The sequence below is a fragment of the Buteo buteo genome, chromosome 8 (assembly GCF_964188355.1).
Source record: "Buteo buteo chromosome 8, bButBut1.hap1.1, whole genome shotgun sequence".
Classification (NCBI taxonomy): domain Eukaryota; kingdom Metazoa; phylum Chordata; class Aves; order Accipitriformes; family Accipitridae; genus Buteo; species Buteo buteo.
Window position 1 is genome coordinate 44,150,498 of NC_134178.1, and position 23,507 is coordinate 44,174,004.

At 45.9% G+C, this 23,507-nt stretch overlaps 1 protein-coding gene across 2 annotated transcripts in view; it reads right to left on the bottom strand.

Moving 5' to 3' along the window:
• Positions 1–6,249: 6,249 nt before the first annotated feature.
• GSK3B (glycogen synthase kinase 3 beta) overlaps positions 6,250–23,507 on the bottom strand; it is a 151,710-nt gene continuing 134,452 nt past the window's right edge. For both annotated transcript variants that reach the window (XM_075034395.1, XM_075034396.1), the window contains 3 exons: positions 21,620–21,806; positions 15,840–15,938; positions 6,250–8,922 (listed from right to left, as the gene is read on the bottom strand). In XM_075034395.1, coding sequence (XP_074890496.1) covers positions 8,855–8,922; positions 15,840–15,938; positions 21,620–21,806 — 354 coding nt within the window. In that variant the 3' untranslated portion in view covers positions 6,250–8,854. The remainder of the gene's footprint in view (positions 8,923–15,839; positions 15,939–21,619; positions 21,807–23,507) is intronic.

The following is a 23,507-nucleotide window of genomic DNA, read 5'->3' on the forward strand; positions in this document are numbered from 1 at the left end:
CCTCTGACAAGACCTGCCACGTATTCCTGCATCAGCGACAGGCGTCTGGACCCCGCGAATGCTCACCACGTGGAGGTGGCGTAAAGCACAGGGCGTTCAGGCAGCAAGCTAAGATGAACAGTCGTGTTCTAACACCTGGATTCTGCCAGTTTTTAAAAATTTTGCTTAGGGAAAAAAAAACCCCAACCAAAAAACCAACCCAAATTCCTCCATCTTTCTACTTAGCAATGTGTTACATACCCAGACCCCAGGTCCCTGCCCATGGCTCCTCTGCTAGGCAGCTCTGCCTGGGGATGAGGTTTCATCTGCCCGCGGCCACATTTTCTCACTCTGTGGCAAGCGAGGAGGCCCCGCAGACTGCCCTGGACTTGGGTAGCCTACCCTGCTGCGGTTGTTCGTTCCCCACTCACCTTGTCCTGGAGGACCCAGCCTTGCCTCTGGAGAGCACGAGCAGAGATGGATGATGCAGAGAGCAGGGAATCCCTGAAAGCGAAAGCTTTAGCTCCACGGACTACATTGGAGACCTACCCGGTCACATGCAGACTCTCAGAAGGCAGTAGGACGTACCAAGAAGAAAATATCTGTGCCAGGATGTCAGGAGTTAGCTGGGTGTGCAACAAGATCCAGCACCGCATTCCTGCATCGACCAAAGGCAGGTGTTTGCTGTGAAAGTCCAACTCTCCTTACAGCCCTGAGCACCATCACCTGCGATGAGCACCAGTAAGAGTTGCACTGGGGGACTGGTCTCTGCTCCAAAGCCTCAGCAGTTGTACGACATTCACACCAAGACACGAGCCTGGTTTTCCTGCCGTGCCTCGTGTGGCATTGCTACCTACGCACCTTCCTTTCCCACCAGAGCTTGGATTTGGCAGCAGGTCGGGTCCGACCCTGCAGCCTTTGGGCACGACTGGTTTAGCAAAGCCGGCAAAGCCGGAGCAGCCCTGCCCTCGCCAGGAATGCCACCTCCCTCCCCAGGGCTAGCGAGGGAAGACGACCCAGCCAAGCCCTTCCCGGAGCCAAGGGGGGAAGCGAGGTTCAAGACTGGTTAATGAGGTCGTGTACCATCTGCCAGGCTCGTTGCCGTCTCCAAGCAACTGGCCTTCGTGCTTCAGACACAAACCGCGGTGCTCCCGCTCTCCCCTCCGCGTTTTGCGGCTTGCTTCCCTCCTCTTTTGTGGCTCTCGTTCTTCTCGCGCTGAAAGCGACTTGGACCTTACCACCAGCAGCCTGAAAGCTGCCACCTTCCAGATAACAAACGGTGCCAGTAGCCTTGACGCCGACTTTTAATTTCAACCCAGATGGCTGGAAGTTTGGTGGATAAAGACAAAGCACCTCAGTGGAGGAGACTTTTGTACCACATTCAGCTCGGTACTGCTTTGCGTTTGGATTAGCATTTTAAATCGTTCAAAGGCATCGGTGACTGACAATTAAGTGGATTTGAACCTGGTTTACAGAGAGGTCTCGGAAGGTATTTTCACTTGGGAAATGGTGATGGAATGACTGTTCCCTGGGAGGTTGTGTGGGGATTGGCTCTTGGTGCTAAGGCCTTTTGTTCTATCTTTTAAAAGGGTGATTGGGATGAAACTATAAAAGTCCCAGTGATAACTTTTTCAGGAATTACAATGGGAGGGAGTGATGGATAAACTGGACAACTGGAGCCTCCACACAGAAAGGTGAAGGTGATCCTCAGGTAAGGAGACAGAGAGGCACCGGCTGCAAGATGGTCTCTGAGTGCCTTTATTTGACACTGGGGAGACCATCGTAGGAAAACTCTGGCTGGTTTTGGTACCCACTGCTCAAGGAGTATGTAAAAAACAACCATAGAGGAGATAGATATAATTGAAAGGATTAGAAAGATGGGAAGGAGCTGAAGAGCCCCTTCCAGTCAGGTTAGCAAGAAGTTAGGAGGTGACCGGGTCCTGGTTAAGGGCCTCTGACATGCAGAAGAGAGACCCGAGACTGGAGCCCACAGCTCACGTCCGCGGTGAGAGTTCAGGAGAGACAGGAGACCCCAGTGCATGTGTGTCTAGAAAAGTGCCCAAGGATAATTAACCCCTCCTCCCCAATTACTGAGGACTGTGATGAACTCCCCATCAGTGGTGAACTTTAAATCAACCAACTCACCTAGCGAGGTGCCGTACAGGTAGCGATGCCTTTGCAGATGGAACTGGCCACCCTTAACGCCGGGGGCTGGACCGGTGGAGCAGAGCAGCCCTGGTCTCGGCACACGAGTTAGATGCAGCCCGAACCCTGGTGACGTTGGGGGACCGACGTTAAGTGAAGGGACAGCAGCCCGTCGCCTGTGCTGCTTCCCGGCTTCCCAGGCCCCATCCCGGTACCTGCTGGAGCGGCAGAGGCTGAACAAAACAAGACCCCGTCAGCGAGCCGGGGTGGGCTGGCACCCGCTTTGAGGGGTGCAGCTTCAGCACCCAGGAAGGGTGAGAACAGCCCCCAAAACGGCTCGGTCCGGGGAAACTGGCGCGTAGCAGCAAGCAGGGTGGGGGTCGGAGGGAGCCCGACGCAAGACTTACGGCGTGGACCCACCAAGGGCATCAACCGTCCCGTCGGCGCCGGCTGCCTGGTCCGGGGAGCGGGGGATACCTCGGCTCTGCGGCGAGCGCCGCGCTTCACCCGCTCGGACCTTTAACGCACCGACCGGTTTGGTACCTGCAGCCTCTTCTCCAGTCTCCGGCTGAATTTGGGCACAGGCGGCCTTTCTCCTAAACCGAGGTCTCTCCCCTGAGCAGCCGCGGGGACAACCCTTCCCACCCAGCTCCCACCTCTCCTGGAGCAGCTCCAGAGCGGAGGCTCCAGCCCGGAGGAGCCCAGCAGAGGAGGTTTCATGGGGACGACCGCAGCTCGTGGCACACGAACAAACCAAAAGGAGCCTCTTTGCAATATAAATTTGTTTTTATTGAAGCAGCAGTCACATGACCTCGCATCTAGCCTTTAGGATAGCGACAGAATGGATTCGGCCAGGTCAGCCAGCCCAAAAAAGGATTTTTATTTATTTTTTTTTTCTTTTTTCTTTTGCGCTAATAGACATGTCATGTTTAATACATACATTATCCAGTACCGGAAACCCAACTCAGAGATAGCTACGTGCTGATTTGCTGGAGGAACGGTCCACTGGACGTGGTCTCGACAAACTTTACAGATCACCACCAAATAACATTACTAATGGGATCAAATGATAAAAAAAAAAACAAAAACAAACCCAAACAACCATGAGTGCAGGATTCATCAAAGCCAGCAGTTTACACAGGTTCTTAAGTTTGTATCTATAGGTGGACGGTAAAGGAAGATTGGTTGGTTTTAATTTGAAATATTTATGTCCCAGGGTTCCTCTCTCCATCAAATCAAACGGTATCATAGACAAGCTGGCATCTCTTGAAAAATAGCATGGAATAACACAGCTCATTTAAGAAAACATGCTTATTTCTTGTGGTTTTTCTTTTAATTATTATTACAAAGATTCACGTCCACCTATTCTTGCGGAGTGGAAAGAGGTGTGAGGGTGAGGAACAAGGGGTGGAGAAGGGAGAGAGGAGGAGGAAAGAAAGGGGCAAGTTTTTGAAATAAAGACCACACACTTGGTATTTTTTAAATTTCATTTCCAGGCTAACCTACTTTTTATTTAATGCAAATTACAGTACCAGTTAACTATTTCCGAACCGAGTCACACAGAACAAAACGTATTTACAAGGGGAATGGGGCGGGGGAAATAATAAAACATTAAGCATACTTTCCACAAAAAAAGTTTATATTTAAAATGAAAAAAAAAAAAAATCAGTCACAGAGGCATTCAAGTAGTAATAATGTTATACAGGTTTTGCTTTTCCTTTAAATCAAGACAGATTTGCACAAGTGTATGCAATAGTTTGTATACAACCCACAGTCCTTAATATATATATATATTTTTAGATTTCTGTTTTTAAGATGGAAGTGGTCACGCTAATTGGTGTGTACAGGCCCAAGTGATCCATCAGCAACACATTAATGAACGCAAATTTTACAGGCAAGCAAATTATATATATATAAATATATTTTATATATATATATATTAAAAATAAATTGAGAAAGACCAACACAAGGAAGCTACTTTTCTCAAGCTAACCCCTTAGGTACTGTTTTCCTTTCCTGTCGTTTTGCCGTTATTGCAGTGTTGCAAAACGAAGCCAACTACGACCAGAACCGGCTGAGAGCCCCGTGGAAATCAGCTGCCACCCCAGGGGTACCCGCTGGCAGTCTCCGAAAGGCAGAGCCCAGACCGAATACCCTACTGTGCTTTTCCTCATCAGCTTTTCCTTTTTCTCCGCGGTGGCTGAGGTTCCTAGTACAGGAGTACGAGTCTGACAGGCTGCTTGACTTCTACAAGTACTGAAAACCGGGGGGAAATTTTAAGTTGCGAGTCGCAGGCACCTGCCGTTATTTTAGGTAAAGCTTGGCTTCGAAATAAGGGGACAAAGTGTTCGGGGATCTTCTACCAGCCAATTTTCTTTTGCAGGTCTTTTTTTTTTTCTTTTTTTTTTTTTTCCCTAGCAAGGTAGATAAGTTTAACATTAAAGAACACCAGCGTCTTGATCGGGTGTCCGTGGGGGGAGACAGACTGCGATCCAGTCCGGCTCAGAGACCCACGCCAAGGCAGGGCTGACGTAAAGGACAGATCAAGACCAGACTGGGTTAAAAAACAAGCCCGAAAGAGAGTAAAAGAAGAGAGGGACAGCTCTGAGCGGACTGTCGCCAACAGCTTGGCATCACTGACCTTCGTGTCATCGGAAAGAAAGTGCAGCCTCTGCTTCACTGGAATGAACACGAGATGCTTCGAAATAAAACAGCAACCTTTGGTTTGGTAAAGAGTTAAGTGTTTTCCCATTCAAGACAATCTTATGTGGAATACTAACAAGGTAGTAAAACACAAGCAAACTAGTTTTAGAAACAAGGCCTTCGTGCTGGGCACAAGAAATCAAGAGTCATGTTAAACTTATCATCTCAAGAAAACAAAAGTGACTTTGGGGAACGGTGTGGGGGAAAAAAATAGAAGAAAGGCAACAGAAAGTCCCCCCAGCAGAAAAAAAACCACCGCGGACTCCTACAGCGCAGCATCCCTGGGGGGCGCGGGGGGTTTCCCTCCCCGGGGGTCCTTTCCGCTCGCCGGGCCCGACCGCTGCCCCCGGCACAGCCGCAGGGAGGGTGGAAAGGCCGAGCCTCGGGGAAGCCGCTGCTGCTGCTGCTGCCACCCAGCCGACTTCTGGGCGCAGGATTTTGGGGAGGGGGGGGGAAGAGACGAGCAAAGTCTAAACGAGCTGCTAGGGCAAGTGTCCGAACGAAACCAGTCGCTGCTAGCGGGAGGAGGAGAGGGCAGGGTGGGCAACTTGGGAGAGATCCAGAACAAAGCCACGGCTCCAATGAAATGAATGACGGTGGAGACGGTTTCCTTTCGTTCCGCTACTGATCAGGGTATCACCGAAACCTTACAGCACTCAAAGAGTTAGAAAGCAGGGGGTGGGGAGCAAAGATGCGGGTTTGGGGTGGGAGGCGTTGTTAATAAAGGAGGGGGAGGGAAGAAAAAAAAAAGAAAAAAAAAAGGGAAATAAAATTCAAAAAATCATGGAAGCGAAGGCACTCCAAACTATATAGATACACTATACATCGCTAGAGTTATTGTTACAATAATACAGGCCGGTACCTACTGTACAGAGTTAAAACTATATGGCTTTAAAAAGCTCGTCTACATTTTGTCTGATTATTAAACAGAATCACTGCCCTGAACGGTAACTTTTTGCTCATTAATAACAGTTCCTGGGTCCACATATTTACATACAAAACAATAAAACTCAAAATTCAAAAACAACAAAAAATAATAATGTACAAGCTTGAATTTGGTGAGGAGCTTTGTTTTTTTTTGTTGTTGGTTTTTTTTTGTTTTTTTTCTTATTTACAAAAAAGGTTATTCAAAGACCTGGATCTAACTTGTATAAAAGAGTGTGTGATCCTGCCATGATCCTTGAAAAAAAGAAATAAAACCAGAGGGGTGCCCCCAACCCTCCCCCCAGCCTAACACACACACACACGCACACATGCACACACACACACAAGACACACACAGAGACGCCGGCACAGTCACGAAACCAGAGAGAAAAGCTCTTAACTCCCCTCCGCCAGTCTGAAGCAAAAAGATAAAACAAAAAAGAAGAAAAGCCACATTTCCTGGCACAAGCAGCAATTTTTCTTCATTATTTTTATTACTTTTTTTTTTTTTAAAGACTCGGTAATTTACTGCCTCCAAATAACAGCGTCTGTGGCCGATGCTTCAGCAGTCTCGCCTATACAGCAGATCCATACCCTGCCACTGTCCTACTTTTTGAGTTTCCTGCATCTATTTGGATCACTGGGTCAACCAAGCTCCTGCACTTACCTTTCGGGACACCGACTAGCCGAGCTCTCGCGTTAAGATGCTCTTCAACCCTTTCTATTAAACTGCAGGTAACGATTTGGAAAGCCTTCCGTTTCTAAACGTGGGCGTGCTTTCCTTTGCGGCCAGCCAGAATTTAATGACAGCTAAAAAGCTTTAAAACCTTTTGTTTTGTTTTGTTTTTCGTTTGTGTGCCCAACAGCAAATCGCCAAGGGACTGATGAAAACATGAGGGTTTTATCAGTTTCACGGTAGGTGGTCGCTCACCTCTTGAAACAGCTCCTGCCTCCCCGAACCCTCCCCGAGTGTCAGGCAGGAGGGAGAGAGCAGGGCTTTTGCCAGCTCCAGGGCTGCTAAGAGACAGTTTTCCAAAAAAAAAAAAAAAAAAAAAAAAAAAAAAAAAAAATCCCACGTCAACAGCATCAAAGGTACAAGAGGAAACACACCGAGCTCTTGAGCAAAACCCCTGCCGCCCCCGCAGCTGCCGAGCTTGCTGAAGCCGCTACTGCCGGCAACCGCCAGGCCACGCGAAGGTCCGCGCGTTCCCGAAAAGCAACCGCTTGCCTGAGAGATCCGCAGGTCAAATAACAGCTTGATAAGCACCAAAGGCGACTACGGTTTCTCTGAAGGAGGGTAAGGCCGCAGCGGACACCAACCACAAGCCTACGACAAGATCGGGTCTCCAAAAGTCTCGTTTCTACGCCGCGGCTGCGTCCGGCCGCTCACCTGACCCTTTCCCGAGGAATATTGCTTTGACTTCAGGAAAAAGAGACGTGGATGCTCACGCCACGCGCCGTCGCAGGGAGGAAACCCGGACCCTGAACAGATGGACTAGAACAAGCATTCACCTCACACTTCAGTCAGACTGTTTCGAGATCGTAGACAAAATAAAAAAAGCAGTATTGTATCTATGTATACATGTATATATTTATATAATATATATACACACACACTCATATATAGCCAGCTTTCCTACAAGTCAGCAGGTACAAATTACTGTCGAGAGCACTCGGATGTGTATTTTATTAATATTCTACCAATGTAAAAACATAATGGCGACGTGGCAACGCGCATCAATAAATAGAGATCAAAAAAAGCAAGAGGTTAAAAAAGATGAAATTAAATACAGATTCTAGCTGTGGATTTAAAATCGAAACTATCGGAGAATGTGGCATCCTGCAAGTAAAAACTGCAGTTAAAAAAAATATTACAAAATAAACCAGTAGACTGTTACAGTTCACATTATAAACCCTGGTGTCCTTTTCCTATACGCACCTTGGGAAAGGGAAGCCTGTTCAAATCGAGAGCCGGGGCGGGGCGGGAGGAGGAAGAAAAAAAAAAAAAAACCCCACCCAAAACCACCAAGTTTTCACAGTGGCCGCTTTCCAAAAAGTCCCTTAACGTCCCCGGCTGGGCCCCCGCCCCCTCCGAGGGTTTTGTTCGTCCGCTCTTCTCTGCTGAAGATGGGAGCCGACCCACCGACCGGCCGCCTCCGCCGGCCGTTTTGCCCTGCACCGGCCCGCGACGGGGGGCAGGGGCTCCGGCTGGGCAAAGGAGCTGCTTCGGTAAAGCTAACCGCTCGTGTTCGTGCATGTGTGTGTATTATATTATATATAACCCACTGGGGTAAGACCTTTCCCGTAATGAAGCTGCAGGTTTCTTCATCGCTAGCACTGATTTTTTAAAATGGAAGGCTTCCACTAGCGGTTCAAGCCTTAGACACACGGCAAACCCTCCCCCCCCACCCCACGGCAACCTATTTTCCTACCACGTCGCCTGCTCCCCATACCGAGCCGGGGCAGTTCTTCAGACAACCTGGGATATGGATTCACTGACAAGAAACGCTGAGCTCTGTTGAATGACCCCTGCTAAGCTCCCGACCAAATTCAAGCTGTGCACTACATCAAAGTCCGAAACTTCACTTAAAAAGAAAAGAAAAAAAGAGGTTAAAAAAAAAAACACAAAAAAACCCGAACTTCAGCAGAGAATGAGGTTTGGGGTTTTTGTTTTGTTTTGTTTTTTTCCTTCTTTCTGTTGTGGGAGGGGGGCATGAGGCAAGAGTCCTGGTTCTGAAGTACACAACGGCAAACTTCCAACATGAAGAGATTGTCGAGGGGAGAGACATTGGTGTGTTGTATTGCTCCGCTTTCCCTCCTCCCCCCACCTAGTCCCCTGCCCCGGACACCCTGCAGAGTGAGAATACAATGAAACTGGTTTGTATTTATAGATATTTTACAAGGTTAAATAAGAACAACAATAATAATAATAAAAAATTGAACACTAAAATGAACAGGTTGGTTGGTTTGTTGGTTTTTTTTTTTTTGTTGGTTTTTTTTTTTTTTCCTCTTTTTAATTTTCTTTCCAAATGTGACCAGTGTTGCTGAGCAAGACTCAAATTACTGGTGATTTTTCCTGTGCAGCTGGCTGCTTGGTACCGGTTCAGGTGGAGTTGGAGGCTGATGCTGTAGCTACACTATTGGTCTGAACTCGTTCTCCTGCGTTAACATCTGCAGCAAACGACAGGCGAGAGGAAGGGAAGAGAGAAAAAACAACCAGTATTACCTCCAAAATACAGACACATTTAGAACAACAGCTAGGACATTCTCCGCACAGGGAAACCCATGACTCCCACCGAGATGCTGTTTGATTAGGATGCTCTTCCTGACTTCAGGGGGTGCAGATGGAACACTTCGGTCCGGGCAGAGGGTGGGAAGGGGGTCTTTAAGCAGGACAAAGGCAGCCTGGAGGGCAGAGGGGTGCAGGCCAGCATGCGAACACCCAGCTGGGCTCGAGATTTTGCAGGACGCAACATTGCCCGTGGTTACGCTCCAGTAACTCTACTACAAGCCGAGGCACACTCGCGTTGCCAACGCTAACGCATCAAGTATCCGTGGCTGCTACGAGGTCTCACGTTGGTGCTGAAGTTTCGTATCGTTAGCCTTCTTGTAACAAAGCTGCCTGTTAATTGTGTGAATGAGCGCAGACAATGAACGTGACAAGCCTGCTTCCCTGGCAGAAACAGCTTGTGTGTTAATGTGTAATTCATGCACTTGTTGCCTCAGAAAACATCTTTCAAGTCTACTGCTTTATTCTGTGTTGCTCAACCAAATAGTGGGATCTGCCACCCCCTGAACTGCTGAAGCAGACCAGCGTCAAGGCCTGAAGCCAGTAACGAGGTTTACGTAAGCACACGACATCGTTAGAGGATCGGGTCTCTGCAGTAAATGGTCTCCAACACTTTGTCTTCCCTTCTCTGGGAGGGACAGTGCTCCGCAGAGAGACAAGTCATAGGATCATGGGCACATGTCAAAATGCATTCCAAGAAAACACAGTGTTTGCAAAGAAATACCAAAAGCAAATTCACTGTAACTGTGTTTTCAGAGGCCACATGCATCAGGTGTTTTCTCCGAAAAAACCTGTTCTTCCTATTAGAAGAGTTGGTAGGAAAAAAAACAAACCATCAACTTCATCTGGAACCATCCTACATAGCATCTAATTAGCACGGTCACAAAAAGATAAGTGGATGAACGGTTAAACACATAAAATACTCAACACAATAAATACAGGATGGGAAAATGATATTAAGTGAGGTTTTCTGCAAGAGACCGTCATGCATTTCTCCCACTTAATTTAAGTAAGGTTAACTGCAAAGCTATCAATACTGCAACAGGAGGAAAAAAAAAAAAAAAAGAGGTATTATCTCAGTACAGAAGAGGGCAGACTGGGCAAACAGTGCATTCGAAAAAACACGGGGAAAAGGGCTCATAAAAATAAAGAATAATTTACTGACCTCAGACTGAAGGACAGTATGACTAGCATAAATAATAGACATGACAAAATGCAACTGGTGGGCGGTGGGGATGCAGTAATACTTCTCCAGCACAGAAGAGCTGGCGAGGCAACGCAGCCAGGCAACGCTCTGCAGTCACCTGTGAGCGAAACCCCTCTCCTCTCCTGCCAGGCTGACCTGACCACAGCTGCAAGTGCAGCCACGAGCAAAGGCAATGAAATGAAGGAGAGTCTGGAGACGGGCAGCACTTGCTGAGTGACAAATTAAGTAACATACACAGACAACGGCAACAAAAATAGGAAATCAAATAGGAGCATCCAGGAATACAAGGGACAAGTGGGAAGAGAGGATGATGCCCATCTGAAAAGGAAATACTGCGACAAGTGCGGGGGAAGAAAGGGAAATCCTCGTGTGGGCAGAGGATGCAAGACAACTGCTCTGGGAGTTTCCCATTCCCTTTCCTCTCACCCCAAATTAATTGCAACCCCTCCCTCACAAAGGAATGACCACCATGATAAAAAAAAAAAGCTCACATAATTATAGCACTAAGACAGCATGACAACAGTACCAGTGTTGTTTGGAAAGCTAGCCTTGCATGTGAGAGATGCCCTCCTACGTGGAGAATTCCCCCGAAGGAGCAACTCCCAAATCCCACATGCGTGCAGACCAACTATGACCATGGAAATCAAAAATGACCCAGCCAGACAGCTAACAGTTTCCACGTCTTAAACTCTCACTGTGCCTGTTCTAGTTTAATTTTCAGGTATGGATAAACTCCAGTTAATGCAACATCTGCCGTGCCTGATGCGAGCAGTCCAGCTGGAGTCTGTACTGTTGGCAGAGGATTTCTCTGTGTGTGTACAGAAAGTGCTTGTATTTCATTTGCTGAAATGAAATGTGCCTTTTGATCTATTCCTGAAGACAGCAGAGGCTGAAATAGTTATCATTACATTGCTACTGAGCAGAGATATAAAAAAAAAGAGGAGATGGAGCTACTTCATGTAACATATGCTCCTTTTCTATCATCACTCTAATGGGGGAGTTCCTGAGAAATATATGCGCCACATGTTAAAAAGGAAATAAACGAGGTGATGCAGCTCAAGACCATTTACATGGCGCTTTTCACAACAATATAGAGAAGTCCACCCAGGCTGGGACAGAGAGCAGAGCCTGCTCAAGGCTGTACTGGCTCTGAACCTGCAAGAAAATGCAGTATTTTGACATTCCGGCTTGTTCTTTGACTCTGCATCAACAGAACATTTGGGGAACAAAGAGAGGCTTGTTCCAGAATATCTTTGCTGAAGCACCAGAAGAAGAGCACAACTGGAGTACGAGGGTCTCGGGACATTCACTTCTCCTCACCATGAGAAATCAGTATTTGGGCATAAGAGAAGAAAATCTAGGCCTTCAGCGATGCTGCTAAAACCTCTGCTTTGCAAAGCAGCCGCCTGTGCTGCTGTGGAGCGAAGCTAGGAGCTGACACGCAGCTTCCCGGTACGGGACAGATGACTACGCAGGAGGCTGCGGCGTGAGGTCAGGGCAGCCTCCTCGTCCTAAACCACCCGCCTGACACCTCTGCCTGGGCGGGCAAAGAAACCACATTCGGGCTTAAGTGTCAGCCGCTTCTTCCAAACAGAGGGCAAAAGTATCTCTCATCAACGTAGAGCACCTCCTCCAATTCAGCTTTTCCCCCTGAGGAATGCCTCGGCTCTCTTGCGGGGTACGTGGCACTCCGTAGGAACCTCCCGGAAAGGAGAGATGGGGCTACAGTTCAGAGAAGGACAGAGACGCCAACTCAGTCTGAGAAAGCCCATTAGCACTAATGACAGCATTAGCTGGTTGGATCCGTAGTGCTGACAGACCGCGCTGCTCATCTGCAAAGATACAGAAACGGAACTACCACCAGCCTGGGAGTCCTCACAGGAGAGCTGAGGAGACAAGCCAAGGAGGAGAAAAGCCCGGTTTTCCTATTGTGCCTGCCTACGGATGTCAAAATCCAGGGCTCAGAGCAAAACTGGCGAGCTTGAAACGTGCAAGCTCTACTCCTCTATCATGAATCCACCCCAGTGCCGAGCTTGCAGAAGCCTGAGCAAATTGCTTGCCCCTCTTCTCCTGATCAAGGAATTGAAGTTTTCCAAAATTCCTTCAATGGGAATACCATAAATGCGCTAAATCTTATTTTATGGAACACTGTGGTCTTTTTCAACTGCCACACGCTGGCAGGTAACACCAGCTCTAATCTGTTTTGTTGCGGAAAGTTCAGGCACACCATCGCATTTGGGATTACATGGGATCAACGCAGCGGGATGCCTAAGACGATGACCCCAGCATCCCTGCTGGCGCAACTTCCCTGCAGATGGCAATTACGCTCTTCCCATCTTAACGCTGACTAACGGAGGTAACTACTGCTGCTGGCTGTTCCAGGAAGAAAACCACATAGTCACACAAGCAGATACGCATTTGGCTTGGTGTGCACGCTCCCCTCTCAGGTGCTGTGGCTACACAGCTATGAAACCATCCTCCTCCTCTTCCTCCAGCTAGATCAAGTCAGCATCCGCACAAATAAAACTGCACTGGCGTTTTTAGTCAACGGCCACTATAATTCACAGAAAGCTAGCACACCGTTTCAAGCAGGAGCCAGTAACTCCCACCTTCCTTTTCCTCCACTTTGCTTTAGACATGCCACTAATATCACAGAGAATTTCTCACAAACGTTTAGGTGAATTTACTAATGGTGGTGCAGCAAGGCTTCATACTCCCACTGCAAAGCCAGGTTCCATTAGTACAGCGAGTCCAGCTTTATGCCTCAAGACAAGAGGAAATTTACAACAAATAAATTTTTTTAACACTCAAAAATTACCGACAGTAATTCCCCTGCACTTAAGAACATGATCCCAGGATTACTGCTGCATTGTGCTATCGAAATCACCACTGTGAATCTATCAGTTAACAAAAATTACTTGTTTTGGATAACTTTTAAAAAATGCAGATGTGTGTCATATTGGTTAGCACAAGGGCTAGTATTGCTGACTTGATGAAACCTGCACTGTTAATGTGGTATGTTGAAAAGCCAACCTTTCCATCTCTTAACACCACCACACCACTGCTAAGTCTCCTGGCAAACACTACTTTGCTAGACTTCAGACAAATAGGTCTCATTTTTCTAGTTATTCTCTAACTATGACCCTGCCTTGGTGCACGATAAAAAGCAGTGCTTTACACCTCATCAAAAAGCTGGGATTTTGCCATGGCTGCATACCAACATGACAGCTATGGAAACGGAGTAACTGTCTGCAAGCAGGTAACAACAACCCACCTGGATTATCTGCAGTGATGGACGAGTACACTGCATTTCAATGTACGTGCACCTTTGCCTCAAGCCTATGGAGCAGGCAACTACGCTGGACGTAACAGCGGACACTTGAACCTCAGTATCAGTTCTACTTGCTAGAGGGAGACACAAGTTACATGTAACTGTAATTCACATGATCAGTGTGCAGCTTGCTTTGCCCTTCGAATTAGCTTGAGAGCTACATTTTGTTGCATCATCACCACTCAAAAAAGTAGTTTCTGAACTTGTACCGCTTAGTCCCACAGGCAAACATTTTGCAGAAAAGTCTCCTGCCTATCGGGCTGCCCTGGGTTGGGTGGGAGAGTTGCTCCCATGCTGCGTTAGCAGCTACTGAAAAACTAGAAATTTACTGCTCTGGGATATGCAGGGGGTATAGGGAAAGAAGGGACCTCTCCACGAAAATCTCTTCCTAAGTGTAGCATCAGCATGCAAAGCACAACAGATTAACATAACCTCATATAGGACCTACTCCTAAAAATCACAACCCTGATGAAATGCCCACCGCCTTCTGTGAGAACCCCATGTGAGTAAGAAGCTACCAACCAGCTGTGCTGCAGAAACCCAAAGCTGCAAGTTGCCCAATACTGAGCTTAATTTCACAATTTCTTTTCAAGCTGCAAGGATATTTTTTTGTGGGTTTGGGTTTTTTTGTTGTTGTTGGTTTTGCCTGGGATTTTTTTTTTTTTGGTATACTTCACATTTAGGACTCAGCCTAATGCATTTTCCCCCAACATGAAGTCTTGGAAAGTGCTGGGTGAAAACAGATTTCTTAACCCCATTTATTCCTCAAGACTTATATCTTGGCAAAGAGAACTCCTAAAAAGGCATGAAAGGGACATTAAGTGAAACAATGTTTTTCAGAAGGGCTTAAAATAATTTTCCATGTTTTTATTTTGTAGTTTTTCAATTACTTTTACTACTTTATCTGCTTTTTTTCCTCACTCATTGTTGAGCAACAGATGCACATAAAAGGGAAACAGAGAACATGACTATTTGCAAAATACTGCCAAGTGTATGAAACAAACATACTAAATTTGAAAATAGCAATTTTGCTTTTTCCTAAATTCAGAGCACATAAACTGTACCGGCTGTATCTTTTATCTACTGCTACTACGTTTTCAGAGAGAAGCCTCCTCTTTCAAACCCGGGTGCGTCTGTCTGTCCTGGAGTATGAAAATGCTTTCCATACAGCACTGGCTGGACCAAGTGCATCAGATACCAGGTAACCATCCAGCACATCAACCTGCGAATGCTTTCCCGCATGTTTCAAGAATACCTTTTTAATTAGGGCTTCTCCTTATCAGCTATCCCACGCTGAGTAAGTCTCCTGCACCTCAAAAGGGGGTCACAGCCCTTGACAAATGGGACTGACGTGTACGTGGGATACGTATGGAAACACACCCATTTTGCAGCCTGCCTCGCGTTGCCCAAGCCCCGAGACAGCCAACTGGTGTGCTGACTCAGCGCTGACTCAGCGGAAGAGTGCCATACGCTGAATCACCTCTGCCACATCCTGCAGCACCTGGGATTTTCTTTGGGAGTCTCCCAACTGATATTACCTGGCTTTTAAGCTTTCACTGGAAACAGAATACAATATGGAGTGGCTACAGGCCAACAGCGAGCTTTTGAAAGGTTTCTGACAGAAGCTTGAGGAAGAGCGAGCGAGGCAAAAAAGAAATTCACTCAGCGCTGGCCAAAACCCAAAAGCATCTGCCTGGCGCCCGAAGGCGACACAAGCAAACTCGGTAAGAAGCAACTGCAACTACTCAGATGGGCAGTGAGCATGCTGACTGAACTCCCTAACTAGACTTTTAAGTGCTAATGCCTCTGGGGAAAAAATCCTCTCCATCCACGCTCCACGGAGGCCACGTGTACTGAGCCAGCTGTTTCTTCTCTTCCTAGGCATCACAAACTCATGCTTCCAACTCGGTAATAACTTCAGACTGGCTGAGCGCTCAGAAATTAGGTGCAAACCAATCCACAAGGATTGCTAAAAACCAGGTGAGATAATGATTTTTTTTAATTATGGAAGTCTGAGTGACAAGGACCAGACTAAACAGTCAAATGCAGCGTTTAAGTGCCCTGGGTTAGGATTTGGGTTGGTGACCACAGCCAGCACCCGAACGACCGCCTGCCAAGACCGAGATTCGGGCGATGCTGGAACGAACCCTTCCTCCCCGTTCACCCCGAGGGCCGAGGCGGCTCGCGAGCCTCAGCGGAGGGAAGGTGCCTGGGCAGGGGGAGCGAGGGTGGGGGGGAGGCAGGCAGTTGCATGTTCTCACCTGAGGCCGCTGTAGCGTTTGTAGGGGTTGAAGCAGCTGCTTGGTTCCGGGCATGAGCAGGGATGAGGATCGAAGCCAGAGATGGGTTACTTGACAGTTCTGGAGGGGAGGTGGAACAAACAGAGTTAGCTCATCGTCCACGAAGAGCCCCGCGTGCAGGCTCAGCTCCTTGGGTTTCCCCCCGTAACGGCAACCTCGGGTGAAACGCATGCCCTTACGGCCAAAGGTCACGTTACGTTTTCTTCTTGGCTGACCAGCGAGAGGAAACCCCAGTGATATTCGGCAAGGCAGTCTCCAGAGCCAGACTGTCAAAACTACATGTAGTGGTGCATGGGAATTATTTCCTAGAGAAAGACAGCATCTTGGGTGTTAGCAAAGAACCAGCCAAGCCTGTTGCTTATCAACGGCCTGAAAACGCTGTTACCTTCCGAGCGGTGGAAGGGTTCCCTTCACAAACCCACTTGCAATCAGTCTCAAGGAGAAGCCTGATAACAGTGGTGCTGCTTTGGGCACTGGTTCAGCAAGCAAGCAGCTGCAACAGTTGCTCCAAGAGCTTCAGGGATTTAGTTCTTTGGCTCACTCAAGCATCACTTTCTCAAGGACCCAGGAACCCAAGACCAAGCTCTCACAGCAGCCTCCTTGGGCGATGCCGAGAAGAGCTGACATCTCCTTTAAAAGCACGGGGAAAGGCAAGGGGAATTGGTCTGCTGGGGAATTTAAATGGACAACAAAATGATGCAACCACTCTTTCTGAAGACATTAACCAAGGAAAAAATAGTCATGTCTTTTAGGCTACAAACCTAATATAGCTTCGATGTGTATCAGAATGAGAAATAGGCATCTTACAGCCACAACTGTGGGAGGATTAAGGGCAACACATTGCCAACAAATGACAATCTTCTGGCACCCTTTCAACAGCATCTAGTGCCTCACAGAAGGTGGGACTGAGCCGAGACAAGACAGGTCCTGTTTGTTACAGAAACAGGAGTGACTGGCTGTCTCCTGAGAAAGCAATATCCGGTGAAAAGGATGTTAACAGTCACCTCGCGGAAGGAGACTGATGACTTTTGGAGCTCCAGGAGGTCATCTGGAGGAGAAACGAGAATAGACAGCTTTTTACGTAAGACCTCCAGATGGCAAGGGCTCTACAGAAACCCATCCAAATCATGCCATGGGTTCAGTAAGGGGGTTTTGTACACAGTCTTAAGTTATTTGGGCTCATTTTTAAGAGCCTATTGCTTTTCTTTAATGCAAGCTTTAAACTTAGGGCCTAAAGGGATCAGTAGTCTACTTGGCAATTTTTTTTTTTCCTCCATTAAGTTACACTAAGTTTCTTTACTGCTGGGAGGGCAAGGTGCAGAAGACTCTCACCTGCTTCCAAGCCTCTTATTACTACACATTTTGAGACTGTGTTTCAGCACTTATGAACACAAGCTCCAGTCTACAACCAAACCAAAGCTGCTACCTTACCTGCAACCCATCCAGCCTATCCTGTGATACTCCATTCAGGTCTAAGCAGACCTAGCTAGTCCTTCTAGAAAGCCTCAGCACTCACAGCATTTGTACAAATACTCAAATTCACGAGGGAATAATTCAGAATTCATACATTCATAATAGAATTCAGAATTCATAAGTCTCCAATTTAAATGGAAAAATAAACTGAAGAAACATGAATCCTCAAGTGTCAAAGCTGAACACGAATGATAAACCTATACTTTAATACTATCTTGGGTATTAGCTGCTGTGTGCTAGAAAATGTTGCTCCTTTAGTATTTTTTCCAAATCTGTTTCTCAAATCTGTTATTACTGGGAATCTGCTGTTTAGCTCACTCTTTCTGTCATCCCCGTGTTATTTTCTGCTCATCACTGGCAGCAATATGGGGCTGTGACCCAAACAAAAGCAGAGCTAAAATGTCAAAGAACCCAGAAGACATTTGCTACCTTCTGGTGCTAAGCGGTGCCTCGAGGATGCAGCTATAGACTGCCTGCATCGCTGTAGCCAAAGAGCCCGCTGATCCAACAGAACAACACCCTTGCAATAGCACTACAACCCCATTCTCTTTCCTCCCATACGTTCACCTAATGCCATCAGAATACCTCCTTTTGCAGCACCACTTAGGGCAAATATACTGGGGTTTTTTTTTGTTTTGTTTTCAAGGCAAGTGCACCCGTTTCTCCGATGCTACCTTAAAGAACTTGCATAGAGACTAGAAGGCTGATCTCGTTCTCTTCTTCTCAAACCCCACATTATCTTTCTTGGTATGAAGTTTCTTAAACTCAGCATGCTCTGAATGTCTTGACACTTCACTTAGAGAGGTAGGTCAATTCAGACAAGAAATAACCAAAGTAAATTAAACTCTTTTGGCTGAAGTTTAATAGCAGCTTTGCTTGAGAACTTGTTTGAATTCTTGTTCTACTATATTTTTGCAGTCATCCCATCTATAAGGATGAGACAGGTCATTACCAAGGAAAAAGCTTGACCTGTGGTATCTGCAGTCCACAAAGTACTGAGAACCTCTGTTCTCAGCGATTTCCAACACAGTATTTGGACAAGCTGTTGAACTGTAGCCTGCTTATCTAAATCAAACTTGCAATTCAAGGTTGGGTTAATTACAACCAATACTACTGCAAGAAGGTATTGTGATCAAGGCAATCCAGACAAAGTTTTCAATACTGTGATGTGAACAGAGCAGCTATCCCAATTCATTAATGAGACCCAACTCCCATTCACATCAGTTGGGAGAACACCTTTGGCTTTCTCCTGATCTAATCATGCCTTTTGCAGCCAGTTTACATCTCCAATAAGGAGCAGGAATGAAAATGTCCAGTTTTACTAGACCACCAGATCATCTTCATTCCCCAAACACAAAATGCCGGTGCTGGGAAATAGTGAAGTGCTGTTTTTCAGTATCCTTACATTTGATATATCAACACTTCCAAAACCCCCTGGAAAAATTAGTCTTGCATCATGTTTGCTTTGTCACAATAACAAACTTTCCATGTAACTCAAGTTGTTCCAGCGGTTTCTCCTCAACCTAGAAGAGTGCTGGAAGCAGCACAAGTTTCATCATTTTCCTTTCTTTCCCCCTCCACATGCCCTGAGCAGAAATACTCTGTCTAAAAAAAACCTAGATGACACTCAAATGGTCACACTAAGGATTTCCAGTCACATTGAAACAGTCTGCTAAGGAATGAAGGGGGTTTTGTATTTATTTACATATATATATAAAAATATTTTTTAAAGGTCACAAGCCAGACTAATTTAAAAAAAAAAACCTAACAAAAACCAAAACAAAACACAACCACCCCCCCCACTTAGCATATAACATTTGTTTAAATACTAAGAGAAACTTACAGGCAAGACATTAAGAATTACCAGATAAAGCTCTCTTGGACAGATCTCATCTCTACAGTAAACTAAGAACCTACATGCCCCACAACTACTGCTGGAAGCCAAAGACCATGATCTTTATCTTCCATATACTCTCACTGCTTTTTTTCCAAAGTCTATCTGAGCAGCATCAGTGCCCAGATCAGCAGATTTGGTATGACGCTTAGGTTCTTTCTGAAAATCAATCCAATGCATTAATGGTCAGATTTATGTTGTTATTTCTAACCGTTTTGCCTTCAAGCCTTCCGCAGCCACCTCCTACTTCATGGGTATCAGGCAACTGGATATAGCCAAACAAAACACTTCTTCTAAAACTTAATATTGTCTGTTGAAAACAAATGCCGTTCAAAACAAAAGGATGTATTTCATTACTTTTTAAATTACCACAGATGACTTAACGTGAGTCATCATTTGATTTCCAATGACCTGATCTATTTCCCAGCTGAGATTTCTGCTCTGGACTAACCAATTTGGTGGGACCTCGCACAGTCTGGCTGAAGAGCCATGACTGCACAGTGGTCACAAGAGGAGCAAAAGCTTCTTGTGTATCTTGAGGTCGTAATCAGGACTGCTGCTACATGAGACTCACTGCTGCACATTTATTTATTACAAAGGCATTAAAATCACTGCACTAAGAAATGTATTTATTTTAAAAAAACTCTGGTTATTTTTTTGAGTGTGGCTGGTCACCTACAACAGAGCTTATCTGGAAATGCATTAATGACCAGCCTCTGTCCTGCCTTCCCTTTTTAGATGGTAAAACTGGCACGTGCCAATGGCAGAAACCTGCTTTTTTGAATCTTAAGGAATTGCTCCACTGAAACTGATTTCTCTTGCCATTTCCATGAGTCACTGTGCAAGGGGAGAGCACATCAGCTCCTCAGGATGGCAAAAGAGGAACTTTAAATTTGCTTGAGCATTAGGGTAGGTTACCCAGACATTTCCACACTGCCTGGGGGCAAACCAGGGATACATTCCCAATACATACATTTATTTTTCCCCTGCGGATTTTTAAAAAGACTCACTATAAAGTGAGTTTCTAAAATCCTTGTTTTCATGTAGTAGATAGGCCCAATCTTAACATCATTAAGAAACAACTAATAAGAAATACTTTCAAAAAGAACAGGGGTGAAGCTGTATGAAGATACTGAAGATGGCCTTAGAGTGGGAAGAAAAGGCAATTCCTGAGTACTGTAACAAGGAAGGACCTGTAATATAACTACTAAATTCATAACAACAGGTGCAGAAATCAGCACGGAGGACAGTGACCTGGAAGCACAAGCTATTTTCTTGAACATTTTAAGGTGTTCATGCTTCAGAAATGTTTCAGTATATTCAATATATTTACCTCTGCAAAGCAGCCACTCAAAGCAAGTTAAAAGTTTATTTCCAGGCAGCTTAAAATACTCCTTTGTACAGACACAAAGCTTTTTGCCCCCCCGCCCCCTTTTTTTTTTTTTTTTTAAATAAAAGGGCTCCACATGTTGAAGGAGAGGGCTGTGTTTCACATTTTGGCAGATGGGCACTGCATGCACTAAAGGGTTTGAAAAATTACATTAATGCTAACCGAGCCAAAACGTGCTTCAGACTTCCAGCAGAAAATGCACACAGATCTATTCTTGCTCAAAGGGTGAGAATTGGCAGCTAATCACTTAAAAAAAAAAAGTGCTCCAAAATTAATTACTAGCATATTTGTATGCCATACTTCTCACATTCTCTGTCTTGGCAGGCAAAACTGTTCTGGGGGGGGTATCAGTTTTACATTTCTGACTTCTGTGGAAAAAAATACATGAATGGTTTTAAAATTTGATACCAGTCTGGTTTCAAATAAAAAAGTTAGTTGTCCATCATTTTTACAGTTTCTAAATGACTGAGTCAATGTAATGCCAGATGAACTGTACAGCACATAAAATCTGGATGCTAAAGCCTCTGTATTTATCTCGCATCCAGAACAAAAACGGGCAGCAACACTACAAACCTCCCTGCCAAACCTAACATGCATTACTCCTTGTTATGGCATTTCAGGTACGAAAGAGCAGGATCATCTCCAAAACAATAATCTAATCTCCACGGTCCACTGACTGTGATATTTCACACAAAGCCATCACCTGGATTGCAGACACAGAACTGGAAACGTAAGCCTTCTTGATGGGATCCAATAGGAACAACCCTCGGTACCCTGCACGAAATTTGAATCGAAGGCACCAGGCATCTGAAAATCCCGTAACCCATTTCTCCAAGTCCCTTTCCTCTCTTTTTGAAATGGACAGCAATAACTTTAGTCCCGCTCAGAGATTTTTACTTTTGAGGGAGTGACATATGCATTACAACGAACATTTATCCCAGTGCTTCTTCCTAAAGAAGGGATCCTTCAACGCTCACAGGCTACCTTGAGTGGTGAAATTGAAGAGTGCAGGTTTCTCTCGCCCATTTGGTAACTTGACATTTGGGTCCCGTAGTTCATCGAAGAAAGAGTGCGCACAGGCCTCCAGGGGAGTCAGGCGGGCAGTGGGGGTGTACTCCAACAGACGGCTACATAGCGCAATTGCTTCTGGTGGAGTGCGGGGCCGGAAGACCTAGGGAAAAAATAATAATAAAAAAAAGCAAGGAGAAACAGGTTGCCTGGGTATGTTTCTTTTCTTTGCTGACCAGAAGCAAGTCAGAGCAATTAAACCTCTCATGGCCCAACAAGCTGGAACAAACTTGTGGTTTGTGCTAATCAAAGTCCTCCAGTAAGTATGGGAAAATCCAGTTCCTGGGGTTGAGAAAGGGTTAATTGCAACATCTTGCACTAGAGTGAAGGTGCAATGCCAGCAAGAGACTTCATGAGAGCGCACTCAGGAAAACAACTTTAAGAATGAAGGAGAAACTCATTTGAAAATCATGATAAACACACACAGGTGCTACCAGCCATGCATATGAGGTGGAGTGAAGGTGGGGAGAAGGGTTCAAATGAGCAGGATTCACTGAATGTAAAAATAGAATAAGGCCCCGCTACGGTTTTGGGTTGGGTTTTTTTTTGGCTAGTGAATGAAGTCTTACTAACGTGGACTTTTGCAGGCAGGCAGGTCAGATTGTTGCTATGGAGGCTGCTGTTCAACTTTGGAGAACAACAAGGAAAGCACGGGTGGGGTGCAGGAAACGTCTAGCTCTAATTTGCAAGTTACTCCTTCCGTGACCTTATTCTGGCAAGTCATTCCCATAAGTTTATTGGGGTAATTCCTGCACATTTGGTATTCGTAAGGACAGCTGAAAATTGTGTCAAGAGAACCAACTATTTGACTGTAACAGATTTTTACCTTGAGCGATTACAAAAAGGAGTTCTTCGCTGCAGCTTTGTTTCAAACCTCTAAGAACTGTTCTACCCACCGCTTATCACACCCCTATCCTCCTTTCTCATTACGTCAAAAGCAAAGTATGAGTTAATCATGTACATGACCTGGATGGCCTCCTCAAGCACTTGTCTTTTGCTATGTTGCAGGTGATATGCAGGCTGGGGAAAAGGGAGTGGGGTGGGTGTGAGTGTTAAGTTCTGATGCCAGCATTTTTGGTAAAAACGGAGCTAATCCAAAATGCTTTTGCACCAGTGCAGGTGAACCCAAGCCACACAGCACCAAGGAGAAAAGAAAAGGGGGAAAAAAAAATAAAAATCAGTGCATCACATGCTAATTACTCCCAGATGAGGAACTTGCACAGGCACTCCTTAAGTAGGTTTTAAACCAAAGATATATATGCTCTCTTGAGTGAGAATCAAACACAAATGCTAAGTTCTCCAGGGACTGAAATTTCATCTCTTTGGTGCCCAGCTGGCTCAGGAGCACCCGGGTTTGCTGCAGTGCGTGCTGTACTAACTGAATTGTGTGGCAGGGAATCCTGACTGGGGGAGTCAAAGAGCCAGGTACCGAAAGAGCAGAATTTATTTCTACTACCGGGTTATTGCAAAAGAAACCAAAAAAGTTTTCTCACGAGGCCTATAACGACAAAAAGAAAGGCTTTAGCTTAACGCTGCTGGCAGAGAACGTCTGCTGCCCACCGCGCCGTGAAGGTACGGTCACGAGGAGGAACGGCAGAAGCTGCTTTGCGCCTGCTGCCTGCAGAGCTCGGCTTGCTGACCACAGTCCACAACGGATGCAAGTATCACTCCCATGTCACAGCCTCACCAGCACAAAATCTAAGACTGTCTCCAATTTTTAAAAAAAAGAAAAAAGAAAAAAACCCACCAAACACTCTCTCTCTCTCTTTTTTAAAAATGCCACCATAAGTAGCACAAATGAGTA